This window comes from Danio rerio, chromosome 23 (assembly GCF_049306965.1).
Source record: "Danio rerio strain Tuebingen ecotype United States chromosome 23, GRCz12tu, whole genome shotgun sequence".
In the NCBI taxonomy this organism is placed as follows: Eukaryota; Metazoa; Chordata; class Actinopteri; order Cypriniformes; family Danionidae; genus Danio; species Danio rerio.
Genome location: NC_133198.1, coordinates 38,360,243 through 38,375,191, shown reverse-complemented (window position 1 = coordinate 38,375,191; position 14,949 = coordinate 38,360,243). Strand labels below are relative to the sequence as shown.

Sequence of the window (14,949 nt, the reverse complement as noted above, 5' to 3'; positions counted from 1 at the left end):
AAGAAAGAAAGTAAAGTCTCACTTCTATCACTCTTTAAAAGTTTTGGTTTCAGTTTGTGTCAATTTAAAGGTTCAGTCTGAGATGATCTTCATTTTTCTGTGTTTGTGGAAAAGCTGGCGAGTCAGCCGACCCAATTTATGAGCAGGCAGAGCAGGATTCTTGCACTAACCATCGGCGCAATACTGGTCTTTGTTATGAGCCGCAGTTTCAGTGATCTCAGCTGGTGGATCATTATTCACCACGTGACGTGTCACGATCTCTCTCATCTACACCTCAATTTTAGGTGGGGTTTGCAAACCTGTGTGCTTTAAGTTTTTACTCTTCAGCCGTTTGCATTTCCCGTGGTCATAAAAGCTCCTTCCCTGTCATCTGACAGCGGAATACCTTGAGTGATTGACAGCTAATATGAACCAATATAGCGGCAGGGAAGAGCGATTCAGCACGTTTTTACAAAAAATCAAAACAGGTCGCACTACAACCATTATCAGCAGTTGCACTAATGCGCCCAAATATGTTATGAGGTCGCATAGATTAATTTTCAGGCGCATATGCGACCAAAATGGTCGCAATTTCAGCTTCAAATGTTGTAACAAGCACGTCTGAAATGAGCCCGAATTTCTGTAGATTCAAAACAGTCAGTCCGGATATCCCCGCCTCTTAAAGGGCCAGTACTAAATTACAAAGGGCTCAAAAATAGTCTTCTGGCGCCATCTCGTGGACACTCTGACACGCTTTGAGTCTGAATTTTACAAATTTAATATAAAAAAAATATTTATAGGAAAACTGTTATTTATAATTACACCAAATAAATATGATAATTATCTGTAATTTCAAACACATCTTTTGGCCAAATTTGAGGATTGTATACTTTTTTATATGCCCCAAATACTCGATACAATTTTTTAATTAAAAAATTTTTAATTCAAAAACTACAAATCTTATCAGGATGAGGACATACAGCAACCATCTCATGGGCAGTAGGCAGCTTTTGACCAAATTTGGGGCTTGTAGCATCTAAGCCCTGGGAGGAGAAGCGATTGCTTTTTTAAGTCAGAAGCCGGAATAATAATAAGAATAATAATAAGAATAAGTTTAAGTAGCATTACAGTATGTTGGCTTTCTCAAGCCAACATAATAATACATTCTTATCATAAGTAAAGTAAACTGGACATGTTAAATTAATCATTATTTAATAATAATACTACTACTAATAATTACTATTATTATAATAATGTATTATTATTATAAATATTTTTATTTATTTATTTATTTTTAATAATAAATGCAATTTGCTCTTTTAAACGTATAGATTATGATAAAACTAATATAAAACTGACCAGGACACCAGAAATAATAATAATAATAATAATAATAATTATTATTATTATTATTTTTGATCTTTCGTACATATTATAGATTGATAAAACTAATATAAAACTAACCAGGACACCACCAATAATAATAATAATAATAATAATAATTTTATTAATTTCTCAAAGTGTTTTTGTGGTTTTGTTATTTTTCTATTTTATTATTTATTATTTCTAAACTAATCTAAATGAACAATACTAATATTTTACTGGCAACTAGCTTAGTAAAATCTTTTATTTGAGTTAACTAAAATTCGTTTGGATTTAATAAACTTGTGGCCTTCATCTTTAAAATTAGGCCTTCAGTTTAATGTTTTTAACATGATAAAGCAAAAAGCAAAAATATGTTACTGTCCCCATTGGAGACATTCAAGCTGAAGTTAAACCTTCATGTTTTCAGTCTGTTGCTGTTTGTTAATCCTTTTGACAGTTTTAATAAATTGTGAACACTTTTTATATTGTACATCACACACATTTCAAGACAACTGAAATCATGGCAGAGATTCAGTGGACCAGTTTATCATCCCATATGCTGGTCTATAATTAATTACAAGACCTTTAATTAAGCTGTGATTAAGACTTGATAAAACACATATGCTTGTCTATTTTAAACAAGAAAAACAGGAATATTTATTGATTGATTTTTCTGTCCTTAAGACTCACAATTTATTTACAGACTTTCTTTTTTGTGTATTTTTATACACAGTGGCAGTCCACATCAAATGTCTATTATATTTAAAAGTATTAGTATTTAGACGATTCGAATAGGAAAAAGTTTTGTTATGAATGAATGGAAATATTTGGATTATAATGTTTATGTTCTGGACTATTTCTAGGTTATGAATCAAACGTGTGGCATTGGGCATGTCAACTCCTTTGTAGTAAAGGTCAGATGTCCTGCTTGCTTTGAAGCATGGATAATATAAATCCGGTTTTGTTCATGTCTGCTGAAGTGCTGCTGTCATTTAACAAAAAGGGAGGCAAAGGGAATACTAACATTTTGTGGATTTATTTTTTTATATAAAATATTTTGTTGATTATATCTGTAATGGGGAGAAATGTGCAATGAAATTAGTATTTTAACTTACTAGTCAAAAGTTCGGAGTTGGTAGGATTTTAATAATATTTCCTGAAAACAGTTTGCTCATTAACTCTGCATTTATTTAAACAAATTACAGCAAAATCAGTAATATTACTTTCAGTTAAATTAAACATTTGAATGCATCTAAAAATATATTATTTAAAAGTAATTAGATTTTTTTTATTATAACAACTACACATTTTCTACAAATTACAACAGATTTTTATTATAACAAGTAAAAAATAATGTAATAATAATAATAATAATAATAAAAAAATTTTGTTATTGCAGTCTGATATACTGATTTGCTGCTCAAGAAACATTTATTATTAGCGCTCAAAACAGTTTTTCAGGAAACAATCATTTTTTCAGGATTATTTTGAAATACTGAGGAAAAAATGCCTATTCTTTTGATTTTAAACAATTTAATGAACTGCTGAATTAAAGGATTAAAACAAACAGACAAACAAAGAAAATCGTTCTGATACAAAACGTTTAATCACACTTACTGCAGGCAGTGTCCACGTGAGCACAGGTAATATTTTTAAAACCTCAGCTTTTTTAATGCTGTTTGGCCATTTGTCCACACACAAGAGCAGTATCTGGTCACGGAATCTGAAATGGTCAGTGGACGATTGAGGATTCTTTTTTTAGTTTAATTCTGTTTTTATTGATGCGTATTAGTCCGAGTTACAGCATCGAATACAGAGAATGAGTAAGACATCAATTGTTTCAATCTATCAGCCGAAAACAAAATTAGTTCACATTTTCTTCCTCTCACTGTCGCCTCACAGCAAGAAGGTTGCTGGTTTGAGTCCCGTCTGCGTCCCCCACAGTCCAAAGGCATACGCTATAAATGAATTGGATCAACTAAATTGACCGTAATGTGTGAATGAGTGTGTATGGATGTTTTCCAGTACTGGGTTGCAGCTGAAAGGGGAGTAAAGCTTTTGCTGAAGTTGGCAGTTCATTCCGCTGTGGTGACCCCTGATGAATAAAGGGACTAAGCCAAAGGAAAATGAGTGAATGATTAATAAAAAGATATATAATAAGATAATGATAAGATAAATAAAATATGTAAATGCATAAGTACAAATATGCATAAGTACAGTAGAAAAAATAAAGTAAAATAAAGAAAAAGTCATTGGATCAATTTATAACTAAACTGATGTTTTTTTCTAAATACAGCATTTACAAAAATACCTGTGTACCTGTGAACATGGCTTTAGTCATGAAAAACAGCTAGTCATGTCAGAAATCAATTTGTTCTGCATAAACATTGTTGGTCGCAACCTTTGACTGTGACTCTTTTCAATGTTGTAAACAGAACACAGCTCAACTTCACTGTAGCCATAGACTTCACCGCGTCTAATGGTAAGAGCATCTTCGCTGACTGAAAAACAGCAGCTGTGTTTATGTGGCATGCAACAGTCAACTTGAGATTTTGTGACACTTTTTGTAATTGACACGAATGCACCGGTGTCTGAGCTTTGTATTGATTGCTACCTGAACGCAGGAAACCCATCCCAGCCGACGTCGCTTCACTACATGAACCCGTATCAGCTGAATGCGTACGCCATGGCCCTCAAAGCCGTGGGGGAAATCATCCAGGATTATGACAGTGACAAACTCTTCCCTGCCTACGGCTTTGGAGCCAAACTCCCTCCTGATGGCAAGATCTCTCATGCTTTTCCCTTGGTGAGTAACAACTCTAAAAGAGCCATCATTAAAACCACACACATACACAATGACATGACAGTAATTTTTGCACTGTTAAAGGGTTAGTTCACTAAAAAATGACTATTCTAGTGTTTCCCACCCCTGTTCTTGAATGCACACCAACAGTAGGCATTTTCCACCTTTCCCTAATGAAACACACCTGAATCAACTGATCAGAACATTAGAAGAGACTCCAAAACCTGAAATGAATGAGTTAGGTAGGGAGACATCCAAAATATGTACTGTTGGTGTGCCTTCAGGAATAGGGTTGGGAAACACTGGACTATTCTGTTATCATATTTTGACTCTTTTATGATTGCAAACCTGTATGCTTATTTACTCTTAGAAAATGTTTCTATATATTCATTTTTTTGCTCTTATTTTTTCTTTAATTATTATTATTAAGTGTAACAAACCATGGTAGAATTTTCATTTTTCTTTGCACTATTACTTTAAACCTTAATCCGCATAGACATGAGATTCATTATTAATGCTAAACTGTGGCGTCTTAAATTTCCAGCATTGGACACAGCATCCAACACTATAAAATATGCCTCAGCCGAGTATGAATAAGTCAGAGACGAGACGCGAGTTATTCCTCATGTGTAATATATGAACTTATGGAGCTCTCCTCCACTGCCTATGTGTGTGTGTCTGTGTGTATTCTGTTCTCGCAGAACTCGGACTGTGAAAATGCGAACTGCGTCGGCATTGAAGGTGTGCTGGAGGCATATTACGACTGTCTGCGGAAAGTGCAGCTCTACGGCCCCACCAACTTTGCCCCTGTCATCAACCAGGTGGCCCAGTAAGCCAAAACCGTCCTGCAATTGACACGAGGTTGCGCTCTCTCTCTCTGTGTCTCTCTGTCTCTCTCCTCTGCTCTTTTTTCAGTCTCCCTCGCGAGCTGAACTCCTCCTTGTCACTCTCCACTTGTTATTCACTGTAAAGCCTGTCCTCTCTCCACACAAATGCACTTACGCACACATAAGACTCCCCCAGAATCCTGCGCTTGACTAACACTTCACTCAGCGGATGAAGTCCAGGTCTGCTGTTTGCCACGCAGAAAGAATTTTTAAAGGAGTCGTGACATGTGGAATCAAAGTTTGCTTGATCTTTCGATATATGAGAGAGCTTTGTTCCAGTAGAACATCCTTCAAGTTTCAATGCATACAATGTATTCTTAGTTGGAAAACAACGCTTTTATTTAATCAAGCTGTAAAAACGACTCGTTTGCCAATAAGGTAGAATGTGATGTCACAGTAGTACATTGACTTCCCCTTCAACGTGCACACTCCTCCCACTGCTATTTAGTTATTCAGTAATGGACACTTTGTATTTTCAAGCGTTGTTGCATCATGACAAAATTAAAAAAATAATAGTAACACTTACGTCAGGTTTGGTCACAAGTCATGCTATTAAGTACTGGCTTATTACCTGCCTATTATTAAGACATTACATATTCATTATTAGTTATCAAGTATGATGTTATTCTGCATCCCCAATCTATCCTAAAACCTAAGCACTATTTTTACATTACTAACTATTACCAAACAGCTAATGAGTGATTTATTAGTAATTTTAGTAGTAGTGTTAGATAAAGAGCCCCTATTTTGCATTATAAAAGGTCATATTTTGGTTTTGGGGGTCTCCAGCAACAGGCTGATATGCATGCATGGTCAAGAAACACATTTATTGTCTTATAATTTGCATTTATTTTAATTTATTATTTCAACAACCCCAATATGATTCGTTCAGCGATTTATTTGTCCCCAAATCCCTCCTTTGTGTGAAGCTAATCTGCTGTGATTGGTCCGATGACCCAGTCTGTTGTGATTGGTCGACTGGCTTTGAGTATGTGTGAGCACAATGCAGGAATGCAATAAAGCAATGCAGTCAAACACCAGCATATTACTGTACTCTTAATGCTAACTTCAAGTGATAACAATGACGCACATTCAGTATTAATCTACACAGTTGAACTACTTTAAAAATTGACCACGCTGCGCATGTGTAGCTGATGGTGGCCACAGCAAAAACAAATGGCAGAGGATCGCTAGTTCAGAAATGCATTTAAAGCAGTAAAGGAAGAAGCACATGTCGCGTTTTCAGCATGGTTTTGGTTGCAATATGTGAATAGCCCTATAAAGATTTAACCTGAGAGATACAAGAAATGGATAAGTGACTACAAGCCGTGCGAAGCGATTACAGGTTACAACACACTATTAAATACATATTTTAGAAACTACACGAAACAAAATGAAATCAAAGTCAAAATTTAGCAAAAGCTGTGATTGTTAGAATCAGAATTAACTTTTTTGCCAAGTGTGCATATATATATATATATATATATATATATATATATATATATATATATATATATATATATATATATATATATATATATATATTTATATATAGATATATATAGATATATATATATAGATATAGATGTGATATCAACTCACATAAAATTATTTTATTTTATAATTGTTAGATATTTGTAAACCTTTTTTAATGGTTTACAGAAGCTCAGTGTATATACAAACCAGCACAAGAGAGCAGAAAAGACATGTAAATAAATGGGAAGTAAAGTAAAGAATAAAATTATATATTATAAAATTATATACACATCTGAAGTCAAAATTATTAGTCCTCCTGAGAATTTGTGTGGTTTTCCCCTAAAAATAATTACCACATGATGTTTAAGTGAGTGGTGACACAGTGGCGCAGTAGGTAGAGCTGTCGCCTCACAGCAAGAAAGTTGCTGGTTCAATTGGCGTTTCTGTGTGGAGTTTGCATGTTCTGCGTTCGCGTGGGTTTCCTCCGGGTGCTCCGGTTTCCCCCACAGTCCAAAGACATGCTACAGGTAAATTGGGTAGGCTAAATTGTCGTAGTGTATGAGTGTGAATGAGTTTGTATGGATGTTTCCAGAGATGGGTTGCTGCCGGAAGGGCTTCCGCTGCTAAAAATGGGCTGGATTAGTTGGCGGTTCATTCTGCTGTGGCGACCCCGGATTAATAAAGGGACTAAGCCAAAAAGAAAATGAATGAAGGTTTAAGTGGAATTTTTCACAGTATTTCCTAAAATATTTTTTCTTCTAGTGAAAGTCTCATTTGTTATATTTCGGCTAGAATAAAAGCAGTTTTAATTTTTTAATACCCTATTAAGGTCAATATTATTAGCCCTTTTAAGCAATATTTTTTTTCGATTGGCTGCAAAACAAACCATCATTATACAATGAGTTGCCTAAGCACCCTAACTTGCCTAATTATTTAGTTAAGCCTTTAAATATCACTTTAAGCTGAATACTATCTTGTAAATCTTTACTAATATGTAGTAAAATATGTTGTACTGTCATCATGGCAAAGATAAAAGAAATAAATTTTTAGAAAGGAGTTATTAAAACTATTATGTTTAGAAATGTGTAGAAAAAATCTTTCTGTTAAGCAGTAATTCAGGGGGCTAATAAATCTGACTTCAACTCTTTATATACTGTATATATTATATTTTTTTATATAAATAAATATATGAGAGGAACATCTGTGCTTCTGATCCTTCAAAGGCTGTTCTGATTTATTAAAGTCTGCCAGGTTTGTTGTATCATGTCGGTAGTTCAGTGATACAGATAGTGACGATTCTTTCTGGCCAATCACTGATCTGCAGCTTTAACATGATGACACATTTCAGTAATGTTTGTAACTCAGTTGAAACTTCGACTGAGGTGGTGTCAAAAAAACAAAACAAACCATACCATTAAGTGGAAAAAAAATTACTGAGAAGCTTTACTGGGAAGACTCGCCTTTTCAAATCTAAGGGGGTAAGAATGAGGGGTTTAGTATGAAAAAACATAATTAACATTATAAGTGAATCTCAAGGAACATGTCATGACCGCTTTAATTGGGCCGTATTGTGGAAAAGAGGATTTTTCTTGCTTGTTTGGAAGAGGAGACTTTGATGTAGGCTGTGTTCACAACACAAAGCGCCCTCTCCAGTCACCGATTATTTATTCAAGCTGAGCAGCAAAATTGGGTCATTTAGAAATCAGTATGTGATGTGAAGCCATGAGTGTGTTCACTTTTGAAGTTTCACTGTGACGTCATGCATGAACTATTTAAAATGCGAAGAGGTTAGCCAGTCACCACAGGTTACTACTGCTGGAAAATGGTTGTGTCAAACATAAATCTTTAGTGTGTGTGTGTGTGTGTGTGTGTGTGTGTGTGTGTGTGTGTGTGTGTGTGTGTGTGTGTGTGTGTGTGTGTGTGTGTGTGTGTGTGCGTGTGCGTGTGCGTGCGTGCGTGTGTGCGTGTGTGCGTGCGTGCGTTTGTGCGTGTGTGTGTGCGCGCTAGAGACCTTTTAAAGGATTTTTGGTGGAATATTTAACAAAAATAAACAGAACAGCACTTTATTTGATTCTAAATTACTATATTGTTGATTGAGGTGGATGAGAAAAGCATGCAGAAACAGAAATAGATAGGATAAGAATATAGGCTGATACTATAATTTTTACTACTACTACTGATTTTGATTTAATTTTTTTTATATATATATTTTATATTTTATAAATATATATTTTATTTATATATTTTATTTATTTATTTTATATATTTTTTTAAATGTCTTAAATGGTATTTTGCCAGGTGTTAAATTTTGATTATGCAATGTATGGTTGTGATATAGTTTGCCTGAATTCTGCGGATATCAGAATGCTGTGTAGTTTATGAAATCAATAAAATCCTTCTAGATTTGAAATCATGCTGCTTTGTTTACTGCAGTAACTAAGGCAACAACATTATTCCTGCAGTTCTATGCCAATTGCTGAATTAGCAAGATTAAACAGATTTTTTATTCAGTATATCAATAATGTTTTTTAGTTTTGGATTAGTTTCTTAGATTAATATTTAGTAAATATATTGTTAGTTAAAATCTCACCAGTGTTTTCGGTTAAAAAGTGGTTATAAGGTCTTAAAATGTATGAAAATAGTTTTTAAAAAGGTCTTAAAGGTGTTGAATTTCACTCTGGTTCCTGTATATACCTCTGTTTTAAGTATTTTAATTAAATACAAAATTTGACATCATTCACAGATATAGATTATTATATATGATATTATGAGATGCTGCTTCTAATCTTATTAAATTAAATTTATAATAGAATTGCTTTTATTTATTTTATTCATTCATTCATCCATTCATTCGTCCGTTTGTTTCTCCGTTTGTTGTCCATTTGTTCATTCGTCTGTTTGTTCGTTCGTTCGTTGTTCCGTTCGTTCATTCATCCATCCTTCCGTCCTGCCGTTTGTTCGTCCGTCCGTCCATTCATTCATGTTCCTTCTTGAATATAAATGTGTAGAGAAGACAGTGGGAATAGAGACTGGGTGTAGATGCAGCATTGTAGAGAAGGCAGAGCAATGGGAGAGAGACTGCAGTTCTGAATATGTCTATATTCAAAATGTTATAAAAATTGCCAACATTGTAAGCGTATGTTGTTGTTATTTAAAGGAAACAAACAAAAAAATCATTGGACCTCATTCACAATACATACAGAATTAACTGCAGAGCTTTCATTTACTGTATGTAATTTATGCACACAGATTTGTTAAGAAAAGCTCAAATAAAGCATAGAAACATAGTGAAGTGCCTTTAAGGCAAGTCATTTCACGCTGTGACCATCTTTAAAACACCTCTCAGGCAATATGCTCAGGTGTTCTTTTTGACAAAATCACATTAGATTCTCCAAAACTGCTTGCCAAGCTTACGACTAAATTTTATTATAAGGAATCATCAATAAAATTAAAAAACAAATGTCTCTTTAGTGTTATTTCTGAATGTTCGAATCACACAATATCTGCAGAAACTCATATCTGGTCAGAGCGCCTCCCCCGGGGAGTCCTCAGTCTATACACTGTAAAAAATGCCCGTGATTTCAACGGTAAAAAACTGTAAAAATGCTACAGTACAAATCCGTAACCTGGTTAACGGTATGTTTCCGTATGCTGTGTTCACACCAGACGCGAAACAAGCGGATAAATTGCGATATTCGTGCGTAAATAGCCGCGTGAACATTTGAGTTTACTCGCTACATTCGCGTGTCAAACCCCGCTTAATTCGCGTGTCAAATTCACATCAGAACAGACGTGATGGGCAGGGCTTCTGTCTGCCCGAAGACTCTAGCTTCATAGCTAAATGGCTAACATGGATTTTATGAAGAAAATAGCAGTGTTTATGTGCTTTATGAAGACTGAAAAACAGCGTCGATACGTTTAGGGTCGTGTCTGAGTCCACTACATTCTTTCAGAGGTGCATCCAGCTCTGTGAGCTCATAAACTCCTCCAGAAACTTAACCTGGATGGAACGGAGGCTTTCAGCGGTGCTTCTGACTGAGCCAAGCCGAGTTTGATGAACTTTTGTCGGTGAAGGCTGGAGGATTTCCCTCGGAACACCGACAACAGGTTCTACACCACAATCACGCCCCAACAAGAGCAAGCTTCTGATTGGTTAACGCAGCGCGAATGTAAACTGAAGTTCAGAAGCGCCGCAGGATGTCTATTCGCGCGTTTGCATTGACTTAACATGTAAATCACTCGCGCTTGACGTGCGTACCGCGTCTGGTGTGAACGCAGCATTAAAGTATACGGCGAATAACCGTAAATTTACTTTTCCAGAATTCCCTGCATGGCACATCACTTTTTATGCATTTGGTTGACATTAATATGGATATTTTTAATTGTTTCCCCATCAGTTATGTACATTAAAGATTTATGTCACATCTAATGTTGATAAAAATGTTTATTTCATGACTTTAATTTTATGTGTGTTACCATACTGGTGTTTAATAGCTGTGTGAATGACACTGAGCACCTTCTATATGCTGATACTCTATTTCTGCTTGTGGGAAAAGTTGAATGTGATGAGCATTGGTTCATTATGTAACTTTCTCATCACCACCTGCATGTGGGTGTGTTAACGTGTCTATATGTGTAACAAAAGATGTGTAGATGTTGATCGTTCAAAATACAGACTTATTACCTCTATAAATGAATAAAATAGAGTAACTTACTGTAAAAATTAGAAATAACTTTTGCGGTTTGTACCGTGTTTTTAACGGTAAATTACTGGCAACCAAAGCTGCCGTGTTTTTACCGTAAATGTCTTGTGTATTGTATAGTCTTTGTTAGTCGTCTTTGGACTTGCTACAGAAGAAAAATACCAAATATTGGTTTTTGAACTGAAAAACTCAACTCTGATCTGCTTCAAATATCACATATATCGTAAACATCCCACATCATGACAAAAGCTGTAACCTACACACACCTGAAGAGGCTTTTAATTGGCCTTGCCGGTTTCAAGACTTTTTCAGATCCTGTTAAATCTCTCAATCTGTCGAAAATCAAACTCTCTGACCTGGAAAATATGATTCAAGCAGATATTGATCCGTGCTCAACTTTTTAGAGTTGGTCTGACTCTCAGCTGTCTCTCTCAGCTCGACTGAAGGAGACAATATCTGGAGCTGCTTTTATTAGGGTCAGTGGACTGCAGGGAAGAGACAGATTTAATAATAAAAGCTGTGAAGAGGACTTAGATAAAACTAGCTGTTTTTTTTACCGGTGCTTTCCAGTGATATACAATGTTACAATCACCAAAAAACTGAAGAATATGAGGTTTGTTAAATCTCTTTTACCTTTATTTATTTGACAAAGTACAAAGAAAAGATGTTTTCGGTGACCAAGTACAGTAATTAGTATTCTTTAAATTGAAACCAGTGTTGATATACAAAATTAAGGAGAGGCCTGTTTAACACAATTTCACAAATATTATTCTTTTAATTATTTAGATCAAATGTTTGATAATTGAAGATACCAAAATTTAGTTTTTCTGCAATAAATTTTGCTATAAGAATATAATTGCACAGTTTGACCCTGTTTGAAAAAAAAAATCCAAATTTTTTATTGATTTTAAGGATTTGTAGGGTAGTGCATCTGCATAAAATGTGCTAAATAATAGTAAATAAAATAAATTAAAGCACAGATATAAAAACAGAAGGATATAAATTAAATAACTTTATAGTTTTTGCTAAAGTCTAACTTTATTAAAGTATGGAAATTCAATAAACTAATATAAAATTACACTGCATGGTTTTAATTGTATTCAATAATTAAACACAGTTAATCGTTAACGCAGGAAACTTTATAATTGCTTGTGCCCAAATGGTTTAAATTAACTTGAAATCTTACCAACACAGGCTCATTGTGAAAACATAACCCTGTATACATTTCTGGAGAGCACGAATTATGTATCCAGAGCTACCTAGGGCTGCATTTCAGCTTTAAAATTAACGAAACCGGGCGTTATAACACCATCGCTGTCCACTGTTTCTTTTCGCGCCACCAGTTGACCGTGACGACAGCTTTTCCACTTTCACCAGTTTGCCCAGTGGCTTGCCATGTATGTTAGCGGTTCGGAGATTGGGTGTAGGGAGGGTGGTGGTGAATGCTGGTCAGTCTGTGCTTTTGAAAACAGAGAGGTTAGAATAGGACACTATTTGGATGAGATGCAACAACCTGAAAATCTGGAATCTTAGGGTTTTAAATAAAAATACTGACAAATTGTATTTAAAGTTGTCCAAATTTTGTTCTTAGCAATAGACAATGCTAATCAATTTTGAATTGTGATATTGTTATGGTAGGAAATTTTACAAATTCACAAAATATCTAAACAATACTTTTAGCATTCAAAGGACTTTTAGCTTAAAAGAAAAACATTACAAATATTGACCCATGCAATGTTTTTTTTTTTTTTTTTTGGTTTTTGCTATTGCCAAAAAATATACTTATGCAACACAACACATTTGTCAATTCAACCAGCCTGAGCTCATGAGAAAACATAGCTTTTTTATGTTTTGTCAATTTAGTGGCTAATTTGTACGAACATTGCTAATCAAAAAAATAAATTTTGATGTATTTATGGTAGGAAATTGACAAAATATCCTTAATATATATATATTATTATTGCTGGGAAATTAATTGGGATTAATCGCATCCAAAATAAGTTTGTTTTGACATAATATACAGTATGTGTGTGATTTCATCCAGGTGCGCCGCTAGGAAATTTACAAAATATCTTTAAAAAAATTTTACGTATATTTTTTTTTATATACAATATGATGAAAGTATATATATATATTTTGGCCATTGCCAAAAAATACTTATGCAACACTCATTTGTCAATTAAAGTCGAAGAGAATTAACAAATCACAGCTTGTTGATTTTTATTTATTTATTTATTTATTTTTGTACGTGTATGTGTATTTTACAAAATGTCCCAACCTTTTTTATTTCTTCTGGCTGAAACCCATTTCTAGGAATCAGAAAATCATAATCTTGTTTTGCCATTGCAATTGCTTAGCAACACACTAGTTTCACTACACGCACACACAAAATCATTCTCCCCTTCTTCATTTCCAGTTTCCCTGAAGCCCTGTGTTCTGCTCTTGACTGTATCTGCTGTAAATCCTCAGGTGCGCTTCAGAAGTGACAGATGGCTCACAGTATTTCGTGTTGCTGATCATCACAGACGGTGTGATTTCCGACATGGTGCAGACTAGGGAAGCCGTGGTCACTGTGAGTCCCTTTTCACGTGTTAGACTTCCGTTAATACACTAATATGTTGAGATAGGCATTGACCACACACACACACACACACACTTGCTATGGTTGTTTGCAGGCGGCGTCTCTGCCGATGTCCATCATCATTGTGGGAGTCGGGCCTGCTGAATTTGACGGTGAGGTTTTAGCTCGGCAAATGGAGATGCTTTTAAAACAGGAGGTAGTAAAGTGATGTAACTGTGCTGTTGTTGATGTAACAGCTATGGAGGAGCTGGATGGAGACGAGGTCAGGGTATCCTCCAGGGGACGAGTCGCTGAAAGAGACATCGTCCAGGTACTGTCATACTACAATTTCTTTAGTTTTTTTATTTGTATTTTTTATTACATGCTATCATTGGAGAAAAAAAAAAAAAAAAAAAATATATATATATATATATATATATATATATATATATATATATATATATATATATATATATATATATATATATATATATATACATACAATACACAACACACACACACACACACACACATATAAATAATATATTACATTTATAATAATATATTAGCACCTTAACTACTAATGAAGTTCACATTTGTTAGTTTGTATTAAGCTTTGTTTACTCCAGGGGTGCCCTAACTTTTCGACATAAAAGGACAAAAACCAAATATCATTGATAGCTGTGGGCCAAGGATAAATATATCAAACTATTTAACATTAAAAGTGCCATGGGTATTTTCCAAATTTATTTCATAATATTAAGAAATAAATAGAAACCGTTACTTTGAATCATTTTAACTCACGCAGTGACTATTAAAACTTATTGCAATAAAAACATAAACAATCATATTCATAACACAGTGGAGTTCAGTGCTGAATTTACTAGTCAAGCAGAATCTGCCTTTGCCTTGATTCGCTCACCAAAGTCTCTGCATTGTCCTCTATCAGTAGTATGTACATTTTTAACTAAATCTGATTGATTGATCTACATTGAAACATTTCATTTAAAATTGTAGCTTAACAATAAAAACAAAATAGGGTTACAATAAATTTTAAATGACAATATCTAAAGCATTTTCAGATGGCATGGTGGGCCAATACAAAGGTTACCTGTATATATATATGTATGTATGTATGTATGTATGTATGTATGTATGTGTGTGTGTGTGTGTGTG

General features: G+C 34.4%; 1 protein-coding gene across 7 annotated transcripts in view; it reads left to right on the top strand.

Moving 5' to 3' along the window:
• The window catches only part of cpne9 (copine family member IX), a 111,698-nt gene that overhangs the window by 91,542 nt on the left and 5,207 nt on the right, over nt 1–14,949 (top strand). For all 7 annotated transcript variants that reach the window (XR_012398644.1, XR_012398647.1, XR_012398646.1 and 4 more), the window contains 6 exons: nt 3,780–3,826; nt 3,969–4,150; nt 4,849–4,976; nt 13,683–13,785; nt 13,889–13,946; nt 14,031–14,104. Coding sequence is in view for 3 of the 7 variants with exons in the window: in XM_068216931.2 (XP_068073032.1) it covers nt 3,780–3,826; nt 3,969–4,150; nt 4,849–4,976; nt 13,683–13,785; nt 13,889–13,946; nt 14,031–14,104 (592 nt within the window). In the remaining 4 variants the exon portion in view is untranslated. The remainder of the gene's footprint in view (nt 1–3,779; nt 3,827–3,968; nt 4,151–4,848; nt 4,977–13,682; nt 13,786–13,888; nt 13,947–14,030; nt 14,105–14,949) is intronic.